This window comes from Typha angustifolia, chromosome 2 (genome assembly GCF_048772165.1).
Source record: "Typha angustifolia cultivar Huaian chromosome 2, ASM4877216v1, whole genome shotgun sequence".
In the NCBI taxonomy this organism is placed as follows: domain Eukaryota; kingdom Viridiplantae; phylum Streptophyta; class Magnoliopsida; order Poales; family Typhaceae; genus Typha; species Typha angustifolia.
In genome coordinates, this window is record NC_133240.1 from 3,039,684 (window position 1) to 3,054,232 (window position 14,549).

The 14,549-nt window shown below is 36.3% G+C and overlaps 1 protein-coding gene across 1 annotated transcript; it reads left to right on the forward strand.

Annotated features, from left to right (window-relative positions):
- Positions 1–715: 715 nt before the first annotated feature.
- On the forward strand, positions 716–13,608 carry LOC140770940 (peptidyl-prolyl cis-trans isomerase CYP20-1-like). The gene is made up of 7 exons (XM_073112277.1): positions 716–875; positions 1,945–2,023; positions 2,635–2,682; positions 2,849–2,872; positions 12,679–12,861; positions 13,041–13,116; positions 13,270–13,608. The coding sequence occupies exons 1-7, from the start codon at positions 786–788 to the stop codon at positions 13,406–13,408; spliced, it is 639 nt and encodes a 212-aa protein (XP_072968378.1). The 5' UTR covers positions 716–785; the 3' UTR covers positions 13,409–13,608.
- Positions 13,609–14,549: the final 941 nt, after the last annotated feature.

Sequence of the window (14,549 nt, forward strand, 5' to 3'; positions counted from 1 at the left end):
AATCATCCGTCTCAACTCTGAATATCATCCACCATACTGGACTACGGTATCCGGCCCCAAACTCAATACTTATCATGCCACAAGCTTAGAGCATACCCTATCATACGCTAAGAGTATCTCTAGAGATAAACCATATCCTGTTATACGCTAAGAGTATCTCAGAAGAAAATAATCATACCCTACCATACACTAAGGTTATATCACTGATAGTTTTACCCTATCATACTCTAAGTATACAACCATTAGTCATCGCCATACTCTGTTATACGCTAAGAATATGTCCAGTACTAGTTCGGACTAGATACCGTTTCAGCCATCACATCACATACACAAAGTATTTTCATGATTTCCTATATATGATAAAGAAGTCAAGAGAAAAATGATGTAACGTAGGCTCCAACCATTTATCTAAATAGTATTCTTGTTTATTTCCTTTTTTTTTGTCATCTATAGTTTCTTTTTTTTTCATTAAGATGTCCGCATCCAAGTTAAAACTAGATGTTATTTTTCTTAAAAAGAAAAGAATCAGTGGAAATGTTAAATCTTTTCAAGCAAAATTAAACGTAATATACTCTGTTTGAGTACGTTTTTGTTTGTTATAATATATATATCTCTTCAGAGAAATAAAAAAAGATTAGTTTCTGAAATAACGGAGATCTGTTACCTTTAACGATAAACACGTGCATCGCAGTGATCGTGGTCTTTCCAAGGCTAATAAAGGAAGAGAGGGGTTTACCGAATCGTGCAATAGGGTTGATTAGATCTCATCGCATTGGAATTTAGGAATGGCGACGGCTGCTAGGAAGCGAGTGATCTCAACTTCGAGGGTTCTGCTATGGCTTCTGATCGTCTTCTGCAGCATCGCACTTATCCAGGTTATCATATATGTACATATACACATGAGATCTACACATCTCTCTACTGTTTTCATTGTTTCAATTCCTTTTTCCTGTCTTTAATTACTCTACCTCGAAGTAGATCCCGGTTATTGTACTATCTTTTTTATTTCCATTCAATTCTGCATGATAACCTTCTTTTAATCAGATCCATGCTATCTCATCGATCCACGCTCACGGACCTGTGTAGGATATTGGGAATTCGTGGGGTTTTAGAGTTTGCAGGGGTTTAGGTGTTGTCATGATGCAAATGATTAGAGAGAGCAAACGTTTTTCTTTTTCTTTTTTTTTTTTTTCTTTTTGGGTTGTCTATAATATCCCTGTGAAGTCCCTTGGTTTTGTTTTATGCCCTCTAAAATTTGGCATCCTCATTCATATCCCTAAAAAAGCCTCTTTCTTTTTGGCATGGCTGTTTCTCTGATTTGTTTTTACCAAATATATCTGAGTATCAAAGCCATTTGACATATAAAAGAAAACCAGAGAGATACTCTAGAGCTATTCCCTCCTTGGTCCTTCCTTCTACTCAGTTGCTTTCTTGCTAGCTGCGAGAAGAAAAAAAAAAACTAAGAAGGAGAATGTATTTTCATCCATTTGTTTTCAATGATTTGGATTTCAAATATTTGATAAGCAACAAGCAAGGACTTTTGGCATTCAGAGTGGTATGTGAGTATACTTAGTTTGAAGATAAAAGATTGAGATCAATATCACTAATTGCTATTGAGGTCATTTGTCATACTAGAAAGTAACCTAAGATGTAACTTGTTGTATGTCTTCTAATTTGTAGCCATCAGTTTAGCCAGTTGGTTTTTGTGGGAAGTGGGTTACTTTCTCCATGCAATTAGAGCCATTAGGGTCATTGATGTTGAATTTTCATCAAGCACCTCCTTTTAAATATGGGAGCATTTGATGCTTGATGTTGGTGCAATATCTTCATGGTATTGCATTATTAGGGAGATGAGTTTTCTGTGTGCATGCATTGTCCCAAGCATAACTTGAAAGGCAAGTTTGATGCACAAGCTGCTGAAATTGCTCTGCAATTGTCTTTCAGGCTAAAGGATCAAAAGAGAACTTGAAGGAAGTAACACACAAGGTTTACTTTGATGTTGAGATTGGTGGGAAATCTGCTGGTATGTTCACCAACTTTCTTTCGTTTATGAAATTAGTTTGTAATTGGTGTTAGTAGTTTGGAACACACAAGGTTTACTTCAGGCTGTGTCATGCCATACCAACGTTAAATTTTAATAAAACAATCTATATATGAAGGGCTAGATTTACGTAGTGCCGTGATAATGTGCATATTTGCAATGTTTTCAGTACAGAACTACTGGATTTCGGATATTTTCACGTTCTTTGAAATCAATCTTTTTGGTGATTTAGAACTAATTAGATTGGTAATCTGGTAATATCTTTCTTCTTTAAGAATCTAAATAATACTTGGGATGTTTTACGCGTCTTATGAATGGTTTAGTTGTTTGATAATTAATCATACTATTTCTTTTCTTCTGGTTGTTTGATTTTATCACATGGGCTTGACCTAGAGTGCTCCTTCCCATATCCCTAAACGCGATTTGATTATTTCTATCTTTAATCCTATCTTGCTTGTTTGTGGCCTATTGACCTATTGTTCATTAGACAAATATTTCAAGTAGTTTCGGTTTGCATTTTTGGTTGCGACCAATCTTTTCTTTCAATTTCAATACTATCATCAATTTTAAATTTCTTATGGTGCTGCTATCAGGTCGCATTGTGATGGGCCTATTTGGAAAAACTGTTCCTAAAACAGCAGGTATGTATATGAATGTGAAGGACTAGGATGATGATACTAGCAGTATCATTTGGGTTCCTTTCACATGGTTTTCTTCATTTCATTTTTGTGTTATTATTAATATTTGTGTTATGGAAATTAAGGGAGAAACATCTAATTGTTATTCTTCTTTTTATTAATTGTACAGAAAACTTCCGAGCTCTTTGCACAGGTACACTTCTCTCTATCCCATTAAGGTTATTGCAGTGTCTAACCCAAAAATCATTGTTTTGTTTGGTGTACCAAATCTGAGAAATTGTATTTTGAAAAGCTAATTAGACTTAGGTTTAGTCTTTTGGCATCCATTTGAATCAATTGAGTGCTAAAAGACTGCATCTAGCTTGATGCAGGACAAATCCGTTGATCGTAGATTTGAGAAGAAAATATAGTAAAAATAATCAAATCCAAGGGATCTACTAATCGGGGGTGTTAAAATCCACTGACGTTGGAATCTACCACTAAATACTCAATATACTAGAATTCTCAAAATATTTATTAACCCCCAAAAAAGAGGACCATAACTCTTTATATAAGCAAAGCAAAGCAAAAGTATATAAATAGCATAATAAACAAAAATGACAAAAATAGCCTTGCAAGGCTAGTAAAAAATTAAGCTAGAGAGCCATAGATACAGTTCTCTTGTACTTACGAGAGTAAACGTGATGAATAGTGGTGTCCATATTAACTCTCTCAGGGTGGACAAACTCAACCCAGTTTAGTGTGGGTGGACAATTTTGATAGTACTTCAAGATGTCAATGTCAAGCTGCTGTAACTCCTCGAGAGTTATCTATGTATAATCAAACTTTGGTCGGCTTTGCTAACGAACTAGAAAACATTGAACTTCTCTTTTTGTAGTAGATGTTATTTGATCATTTAAAATAGTTTTTATCTTTTCTTGAAGTGTAGATGGAAAATGAGAACTGAGGGTGGCATATCAAGTTTGTTTGGAATAATAGTAGCAGGTGTAGCATATGGTTCAGTGGGGATGTTTATAAGTGGTTTGTAAGCCACTAAATCTTTAATAATAAAAGTAGAATCAATGTCGTAATCAGAGAGAATGTCGATGACATAAGTATTAGTGCCTACACGTTTTAGAACTTGAAAATATCCTGCATTACGAGCATGCAACTATTAAGCTACTCTTGAAGAGAACTGTTTGGGTCTGACACAAATCGTAACATGATCTTTGATGTTAAACTTCTTGACACGCTTGTGCAAATCGGTATGTATTTTATACTGAAGATTACTCGCTTCAATTCGCTTAGTGATCTTTCAATACAATCAATAAACATACTATGCAAAAGCTTTGACAGACCAGACCCAGAGACTAGCGTGAGATGATATAGGAAAAAGATTTAAAGTCTTGCGTGTTTATAAAATATGAACAATTTCAAACAGACTCATGCTTATAGAACTGTAACAAAGTTATTATATGCAAATTGGGCTATAGGAAGAATGACATCCCAGAATCTATTATGATCACCCATGAGACATCGTAGAAAATTTTCTAGACTACGATTGACAACCTCAGTTTGACCATCGATTTGGGGATGATAGGCTATAGAGAACTTCAATTTTGTGCTAACCATGTGCCATAAGGTATTTTAAAAATAGCTCACAAAACAAATATGACAATCAGATGCAATAATTTTTGGAAAAACATATAACTTGACCATATTAGAAAAAAAATACAATTTTGCCATATGAGAAGTATCAAAGGTCTTGGCATAAGGAATGAAATGAGCTATCTTAGAAAGCGATCCATGACCACAAAGATCGAATTATGTTTTTTAAAGGTGCGTGGTAATCTAAGGACAATCATAATCGTGTGTTGCCACGGGTGATTAGGTACAGGTAACGAGGTGTAAAGTCTAGTGTTTTACTTTCGATGTTTTGGCAGCTGACAGGTCCTATATTGGCCTACTAATTTTGCTACATCATGCTTGAGACATGGCCCGTAGAATTGGGCACTCATCTTCTTTTTTGGTCTTATCACACGTCCAAAATAATTTGATAGGCCACCGACATGGATCTCCCAGACTAGAAAGTCGCGTACAGATGTATGGGGAATATAGAGCTTGTTAGCCTTAAACAAGTAACCATCCTAAAGAGAATAACTTTCTAAAGCCACGTTTGGGTCACTCAACAATGTGAGAATAATCTCTCCAAAGTCAACAAATCCAGTGACTTTGACGCTACTGGAAGATAAAAGGCTAACTTGTCGGCTAAGTTCATCAGCTGCATTTTTTTTAACCCCACCTCTATGTTTGAGTACAGAAGTATACTCCTGTAAGAATTGGATCCAATGAGCATGTCTTATAATGAGTTTTTTTTTTTGAGAAGTCAAGAATCGAAGAGCTTTTTGGTTTGAATAAAGGACAAATTTATGTCGGAGTAAGTAAGGACGCCAATAGTGCAAAGCTTGAATAACCGCATAGAATTTCTTATTGTATGTAAAGTATTTTTGTTTAGCCTCATTTAGTTTTTCACTGAAATAGGCAATATGATGGCATTCTTGGCTAAGAACACCACTAAGCTCAATTTTTGAGGCATTACATTTTACCTCATAGGCTTTGGAAAAGTCACGAAGATGCATTACGAGTACTGTAGTCATCCTTCTTTTAATTTTTTCAAAAGCCTTACTTGCCTACTTCAATGAAAATCTTGATTGGGGATAGAATAGTGCTAAACTCTCTAATAAGGCGTTCATAAAAAATAGCAAGGCTATGAAATTATGCACATCATGGATATTTTGCGGTTTTGGCCAATCAATCGACGCAAACTACTTTAGATATAATCATAAACCCTAGGAAGATGACTTGATCCGCAAGAAAAGAACACTTCTTCATATTAGCATAGAGTTGGGAGGCACGAAGCGCAAGATAGACTTGACATAAATGATCCAAGTGAAGCTCCTTTGACTGACTATAAATTAATGTCATCAAGGTAAACCACAAAAAATTTGCCTATGAATGGTTAAAGTTGCGTCATAACATGCATGAAAATGTTTGGTGTATTTAATAGGTCGAAAGGTATCACCAACCATTCATACAATTAATCTTATTTCTTAAAAGCAGTCTTCCACTTGTCTCCAAGTCGAATTTAGATTTTATGATAACCACTCTTGAGATCGATTTTGGAGAAGATTGTAGCTCCCGCCATCATGTCTAGCATGTCATCAAGATGTGGAATAAGAAAATGATATTTGACCGTTATTTTATTTGATGACTCGGCTATCGACACACATACGTCATGATCTATCTTTCTCTGGTGTGAGCAAGGCGAGAACAACACAAAGACTCAGGCTCACATGAATAAAATCCCTTTTAAGTTCATTTACTTGGCTTTGCAGTTTGGAATGTTCTTTGGGGCTCATTCAATAATGTGGCAAATTCGGGAGAGAGTCCATATAGACTAAGTCAATTGTATGTTGGATATCTCGCAAAAGAGGCAATTGATCCGAAAGATCCGATAACACATCTTGAAACTTAGTATAGGAGCAGCTTCTTCAGCTGAAGATGTGAGAATATGGCTCCAATTTCACGAGCAACCAACGCAAACACAATAGTCTTGATTTGCTTCCTTTTCAAATTCTTTGAAATTTATTATGTGTAGACCCTTTTATTAGTTGCGCTTTTCTTGTTACCATTATGAGCTATTTTAAGATACATAAGATTTATTTGTCTTGCCTTCAAAAGTGAAAAAGTATGACTTGAAACACCTAAAGATGGTTACATCACAATCAAAAAGCCGGGGGCAGCCCAAAATAATGTGTTCTACGTCCATCAACATAATATTGCAACACATGTTTTTTTATAAGAAAGTGATAGGAACTAGACATCTCCCATTGATATTAATTGAGAAAATCATTGACCCATAATATCTTATAAGGGCTTGAGTGAGGTGTAGTTTTTAATGTCAAGCGAGATATAACGCTAGAATAGACAATGTTATATAGCTTCCACATTCGATGATCACCTTGCAATTTTTAGTTTCACATTTGATATAAGTACGAAATATTGCATTTCTTTGCCAATCATCAGTTTTCCTAAGTTGCAAAAATGTACAACAAACGACACCAACAGTATGGTCTTCAAACCACGGTCGTTGTCACTATTTTGCATGTCATTGGGGTCAGGCTTATAGACTTGCTCATCGATCTTGTCTTCTCCTATTATGGCATCTTGTTCCCAAGTTAAAAGGGCCTTTCAAGAGCAGTTTAAGGCTATATGATCGATCAGTCTACATTTGTAATATTGATGTGGGTCATTGATAGGTGCAGTCTCGTGAAAGGGTCATTTTTCTTTGTCAGGTTGGACAAGCGCGATAGTTTGGATAGCTTTGGAAGGTACCACTATTGTTCGAGTTTTTATGCCAGCAAGTGCGTAAGTGGGAGGTGAGCGTCCAATTGGTCGCTTACTAATCATTTCGTAGTTTAACGCAAGAGCGTGAGCTTGATCTAAGGAGGGAATCTCTCGAAAAATTCTCTCCGGATGTCATTGTTACACGCATAAAATGACTTAGCGTTATTCTCCCATCTTCCAAAATGTTACATCTCAATATGTGCTCCTCAAATTAGGAGGCATAATCGCTCAGAGACTTATTCCCTTGTTTAGAAATATTTCATTGATCCAAAAAGTCAGCTAGGTTCTCTTTTAATTTTTTTCATTTTATGGGGATGAATGATTAGGGGCTGATTACGTCGCACTAAGATTTGCTCTATACTTTATAAAAGTAATTTGGTTTAACTAACTAGCTTTATTTGGGTAAACCCAACTTTTCGGATTTTTGGCAGATCATACTACTCAAAAAGTGGTTCATCTCACGGAATTAGTTAGTAAACACAGTAGGATCCAAACGACCGTCAAAAGTGGGGGGCATCAACCTTAATATTTTTTATAAGTTGATCTTTAGGCTTTCGAAATTCCTTAAAAGCAACATTGCCTCTAAGCCCTCTATTATTGTGAAGATTGAATGCATCTTCACGATAATTTTGTTTGGGGAAATCTCTTTTAGGGCCTCTCTCATGGTGAGGATAGTATGGGGTTTGCTGATGGGTGTCGATATTAGGAGCAGCATGTTTAGCACCCGTGCTAGATGCATCGATGTTATTTTTGTTCTCAGGATGTTTATGACCCATCTTAATAGCCTCAAGGTGGGCATTGAAGTTGTCTAATCTAGTGGTAATATTTTCAACAGATTTATAAAATCTATGAAAATTTTCTGTGACATTGAGTTTCATAACAGATTGGGATGGTGTGCTAGAGATTATCTCATCACTATGAAGGTTCATGCTATGTGTTTTCACTAATGAGAGAACAAATGCATATAATAAATAATGCAATGCAAACTAAGAGATCACAACGAATAATAAGAGAGTAATAGATAGAATAATCCACAATCACTTATGAAGTTTTCAATACAAGTTAGTCAGATTTAATAGAAAGTTGCAAACCAGTAGTACACACTCCCGACTCCTTAGATCGAGATGATGAGTCAGATATGTCAAGATTTTTCCTCTAACCTAGCTATTTCTATTGTTAATATTAATTATTATATTTATTTGAATAAACAATGTAAGTAGGTAGGCAATAGTAGGCTCAAGCTAATAATGAAATAAATATTGGGTTATAATCTACACTAAAAGAATGACAGTTGCTCTTTAAAGATTGGCAAATAACATTAAAGAAAGGATGTTACCGAATTTTGTAAATCCACTAAAAGGCGGTAGCAGTTCGATAATGGTAACAGTGATGGTAGCAATGGTGGTAGTGGCGGGGGCGATAGTAGTGGTGGCAGCGGTAGCAACTGCAACAACAGCGGTGGCAACAATGGTAAGGGTAGCTACGATGACGGTGATAGCGGTAGCGGCAGCAGCAGTGACGGCAACGGTAGCAATAGCGACAATAGCAACTATGCTGGGTGATGGTGACAGTGGCAAGTACGGTGGTGATAATAGTGTGGTGGGTTCGTGGTGGTGATAATAGTGTGGTGGGTTCGTGGTGGTGACGGTAGCTTGCCTAACAGTGGTGCTAATCGAAGGAGTAAGAGGCCAATGAGAGGTGGTTGGCGAGGCGCTGATCAGCACAATGGCGACTGACGGATGGAGTTGTCGAGGCAGCAATGCTGTTGGTTGGAGAAGAGGCAGCCGAGGCGAATCGACATTGAGGAAGATGGTCTCGGTCGGTCAATGGCGATAGGAAGGTGTTGTTGGTCTATCAATGAAGATCCCAACGAGTCGGCGACGTTGTTAGTGGCGAGCGTTGGCATTGACGGAGAGTGTTGATGGTGAAGGTGATGGTAGTAGGTGGAGGGGTGTCGTCGAGGGGTGAAAGTCATGGGGAGGAGCGTCGGCGTCGTTAGAGGGGAGCGATGTGTGGAGGTAAGTGGAGGGTGGTGGGGCTCGATATGATTGTGGAGGCTAGGGTTAGAGAGGAAGAAGAAAAATAGATTTGGGGGGTGGGATTTGTTTGGAGAAGGATTGATAGGGATGGTGAGGTCATGTGAGAGGAAGCGTGTGTTAAATTAAATGAGTGTGGATTTTGGATAAGTAGGTCGGGCTTCTAGGCAAGAATTCGATCCACTATGGCTAAAGAAAGGTTAGGTTGTCACGTGGGAGATAGAAAAGGATAAGGAGAAGGTATTGGGTTAATAGATTTAGGCTTTGAGTTTGATTTGGTGGAAAATTGGTGTATTTCAAAATTTTAAAAAAGTAATTTAAAATTTAGGAGGTTTGGTCTGATCTAGCAAATCCATTTTTCAGATGAGTTCCAGAGTTTTAGATAGGATAGGTAGGAACTTGGAGGTAAAGTGCTTGTTAAACCAATTGGGCTAATACCTGTATACTAGCTTACTAGCTTTTGTAGCTTGTGTAGGAAGTTTAGGAAGTTAGGATAAGATAGGAATTAACCCCCAAACCCCAAATTAAGAAAACTGATAAAGGTAAATAAGGAAACAAATATCTCCTAAATTTGAAATTTGGAATTTTGAAATTTGAAAGTCTGAGATAAAAGGAAAGAATAATTGAATTTCGGAATTTTTTTTTCAAACAGAGACGTTATTTATTTAATTTTTTTTTGATATATTGAATAATGCAACAACTTACTTTTGATGATTTTCTAACCTCATATGGAGATTTAGCGATTAAATTCTTTTTGTTCTTCGCTAATAGTGATCTCCTTATGCAACTTGGATTTGGAACTTGATGATGACGGACGTCAAACTTCGTAGTGCTCTGGTGTTTATGGAGCGATCGACTAGCGAAGTAAAAATGTAGCACAACGTGGAATCTAGGAGTATAGCATTGATAAACCGAGAATCTTTGGCTCTGATACCGATGCTGATGTAGGACAAATTCCTTGATCGCAGATTTGAGAAGAAAATATAGTAAAAGTAATTAAACTCGGAGAATCCACTAATCGAGGTGTGGAATCTATTGATGTTGGAATCCACCAACAAATGCGTAATATATCAAACTTTTAAAATATTTATTAACCCAAAAGGAGATGACTACAAGCCTTTACTTTTGAATGTAAGAAGATTAAGATAAATCTTATGCAGCACACTATTGTTCCTGCATCATCGGAGTGTTTCTTTGCCCTTTATTTTTCTTCTTTTCAACCGGGATCCTTGTATTTCCTTCCGTTCCCCATTGATTAGATTCTTGTATTTTAGCTCCCCCATTGTTGTATAGCAACAAAGGAGTAGTAAAACAAATTGTAGCTTTTCCTTCCTTCTAGGTGTAGACACTACTATTCGACATAGTTGTAAAGCAGCAAAGGAGTAGTAAAACAAATGGAGCTTTCTTGTTCTTCCTAATGTAGACACCACTATTCGACATCTTTACTTCTGTCTGTATCTATGGCTCTTTGGCTTAACAAGAGTTTTAACTAGCCTTGTAGGGCTATTTTCATTATTTGCTTATTTGGCTATTTTTGTCTTTTGCTTATTAGGGCATCATAGGTAGTTTGATTTTTTGCTTTGCTTTGTCTATAGATAGGCTTGTACTCCTTTCTTTTCACTTAATGAATATATTAAGTTTTGATATAGTGAGTGTTATGGTGAATTCCGACACCCTAGTTAGTGGATCCCTCGAGTTTAGTTACTTTTGCTACGTTTCTTCTCAAATATACGATTAAAGAGTTTGTCTTACATCAACTTTGGTATTAGAGCTAAAAGTTCCTAGTTCATGGATGCTCTAGCTCTTGGATTCTATGCTACACCCCATCTATTCTTTGCTCGATCAATCACTTCACGAACATCGGGGCGTTATGAAGTTTAACACACGTTGAGTTCCAAATCTGAGTTACACGAGGAGATTATCATTAGTGAGGGATAAAAAGAATCTGTCGCCATTACTAGATCTCCATATGAGACTCAAAAATCAGGAAAAAAAAAGAACAGATAATATCTCTGATAAAAAAAAATCTGAAATTCAGTTTTATTGTTTCCTTTTATCGCTGAATTTTAAATTTTGAAATTTTGAAATTCAAGAATTTTTCCTTATTTATATAGATTCCTTAATTTTTGGTTAATATCTATTTTATCATAACTTCCTAAACTTTCTAAACCTCCCAAATTTTAAATTGCCTTTTCAAAATTCGAAGATCAACTTATAAAACACATTAGATGTCTATATGTTTGATGGTCATTTAGATCTTGCTGTGTTTAGACCGGCTCCGTGAGATAGATCATTTTTTTGAGTAGTATAATCTACAGAAAATTGAAAAGTTAGGTTTTCCCAAATGAAGCTAATTGATAGAGCTAAATTGTTTTGGGAAAGTATAGAACAAAATTGCTACAGAATCAACCCCCAATCATTCATTAACATGAAATGAAAAATTGAAAGAAAAATATCTGACACGCACTTACTATGCAAAAACTCAAATGACAATGGTACCTTTTAAAACAAATCAAACTAATGTTTTTGTCCAACCTAACAAAGGAAAATGGCCTTTCTACAAGCAGCAAGACGATCATCGACATTGGAAGTTGTATTAATGTCGTTTTTTTTGGCGTTGTATCTCGCTTGACGTTCAAATCTACATCATACCCAAACCCTTATAAGGTATCTTGGGTCAATGATTCCTCAATGCTATCAGTGAGAGATGTTTAATTCCACTTTCCTTTCTTGTAAGGAAGATAGTGGTGCAATATTGTTACTGCGAAATATGTCATGCCATAAGATAACATGCTCGCTCACATGGACTATTCTTATAGGTGACATGTATGTCCAGATAGGGGATAACTACTACTTATTGATCATGGGTTCTTATTTCTTAATAACTGGGTGTTGTTTAGACCAAAACACATGCAGTAGATTCTAAATTCAATTTTACTCTACCTGACATCTTGAGTTTATTAGAAATATGGTGACTAGTATTGTGTTTCCTGTTCCGATAAATGTAGTTATCATTGGCAGAGCAAGAAACTACTCGTTTGACATAAAATCTGTTGCATATTTTTGAGTGGGAAAACAGTAGAGCAGTGTCAAGCTTTTACTAGAAACTATTCTCTTCACTTCATCCGTACTTCCATCAGGAATATTGCTTGAATGTTATAAGCTGCTTTAAGGTGCCCATTCCTGCCTCTTCTGCCTGCTTAGTACTTGCCAAGTTCCTAGCTCTTCTTTCAGTCCTCCAACTTTCTATTGCCATGTGTCATGAGAAGAAAATGCATAGCCAAGTGAAACAAGGAGTTCACATGCCCATACCTGAGAGTAAACTGTTACTCTTGTGTGCGTTGATTTTAGGGATATCTAGGTCTAAATTAGTAAATTTAGTTTGTGTTGGACATTTTATATTAGATATTCTGACTGCAAGACGTGGCAGATTATCAGTCTCAAAAGTGCACATACTTTGTGGTGCTACCAAATTGCAGAATGGAACTATTATATCTTCTGCTGTTGGAAAATTATCCATCTCCTACTTGATGTGAGGTGTTGGCAAAAGATTTAACTTATGTGCTTCTTTTTACAGGTGAGAAAGGTGTTGGTAAAAGTGGAAAACCACTTCACTACAAAGGAAGTGCATTCCACAGAATTATACCTAGCTTTATGCTCCAGGGAGGTGACTTTACACTTGGTGATGGAAGGGGCGGAGAGTCTATCTATGGTACAAAATTTGCTGATGAAAACTTTAAACTCAAGCATACAGGACCAGGTAAGCGGTGATTATTTATTGTCATCTCCTAGCAACGGAATTGAGAATACGAATATGAATTCTGTCACTGTCCAAATTCAATGTAGTGAGGAGCTGGGAGCTCTTGGACTAGGATAGCCCTTTTCAAAATCATCAACTGCTTCTGTTTGATCCAAACTTTGCTTATGCTTTCTGTATAGGACTTTTATCAATGGCAAATGCTGGTCCTGATACTAATGGATCTCAATTTTTCATCACCACCGTGACAACCAGCTGGTAATTGTTCTCCTTTCTTGAGCATATAAATATGACTATTCAATTGTTTTTTCTTCTTGAGGAAGAAGTTCCTTGTTCAATTATGCATATTAATGTTCTGAGTTGTTTATAATTACATTTCTGGATGATAATAGCTTTTATTTCTTGTTTCAGGTTGGATGGTAAGCACGTCGTGTTTGGCAAGGTGATATCTGGAATGGATGTGGTGTATAAGATTGAAGCAGAAGGCCGGCAAAACGGAACACCCAAAAGCAAGGTTGTCATTGTAGACAGCGGAGAGTTGCCTTTGTGATACCGTTTCACTTGGTGCAATTGATGCTGGAAATGACTATCTTTAGCAGGACCTTTCTCAACGCTTTTTTTTTTTTAATAAAAAAAAGTATGGAATGTTTTCATTTTCATCATCTTATTTAGATCCTAGTGAATGTGGTACTTGGAAGAACTAAATACTTACTAGATGAATAAACACTACTAACAAGACACTTTACTAATTATGCCTTCGTTCACTTGTGAAATTAGAATAGGGTTATTCTAAAATAAACCTCCTTATTTTGGTATAATAAATAAATAATATCTTAACTTATTCTACTATACTAAATTCACATTCTCTTATTTTATTTTATACAACTTTCTAAAAATTATATATTAATAACTCAAGATTAACACATAATTACTAGTCATATCAGTTGTAATTAATCTCTCTTTTTTCTCTCCTCTTCAAAGGTAGCCCAGTGTGGTGCGAAATTATAATCCTGTATATTCGTGCAGTGTGGGGTTATAACTTCGCATACATACCTACATAATGCGGGAAATTTTTGAAATATTGTTTCTTGTAGGCTCAAGGGTATTTTTTTGAAAATTATGTACCTCTTCTACAAGGTAAAACCAAGCACTATCGGTTTATGTTACGAACTGGCTTGATTCGATCTGTGATGGTTCTGGATAGGTTTGAGGTCGTGACTTTCGATGTAGCCGTTGGATCTTATTAAAATTTAGATATGTCTTCACTCTTGAAGAGAGCTTCCAACAAATCTAAGATTTTAGAGTTTGGATGGCCAGATCTTGAGATATCGGCCGAACAGTAGCTAAATGTCGGATGAACACTAGCTTGTTAGCCCTTTAATAGCTAGATAGGTGTTAGGAGAACTCTTTTGGAGTGAAGGGGGAGAAGTTATTAGGAGATAGAGGAGGCCGACTAAGGACTTGGGTAGTGAAAGAAATGAGGTGGGTGAGAGCGCCAATGGCTAGAGCAAGGAGGGAGATAAGGGTGACAATGTCGATCCAATTATCAGATAAATTCTAATTAGAGTTTTCTCCACATATTTATAGAGGTTCGTCCTCTGGATCCAAATAATCAAATTAATATCCTAAAAAAACAACAATTCTGTCGTAGTGTGTTCAAACGCGCTCGATTGCATTCGAACACGTAAATA

Coding starts and splice junctions, on each gene's coding strand:
- LOC140770940 (XM_073112277.1), top strand. CDS start 786: ATGGCGACGGCTGCTAGGAAGCGAGTGATCTCAACTTCGAGGGTTCTG. Junction 2,873..12,678: donor CTTCCGAGCTCTTTGCACAG/GTACACTTCTCT, acceptor TTCTTTTTACAG/GTGAGAAAGGTGTTGGTAAA. Junction 12,862..13,040: donor ACTCAAGCATACAGGACCAG/GTAAGCGGTGAT, acceptor CTTTCTGTATAG/GACTTTTATCAATGGCAAAT.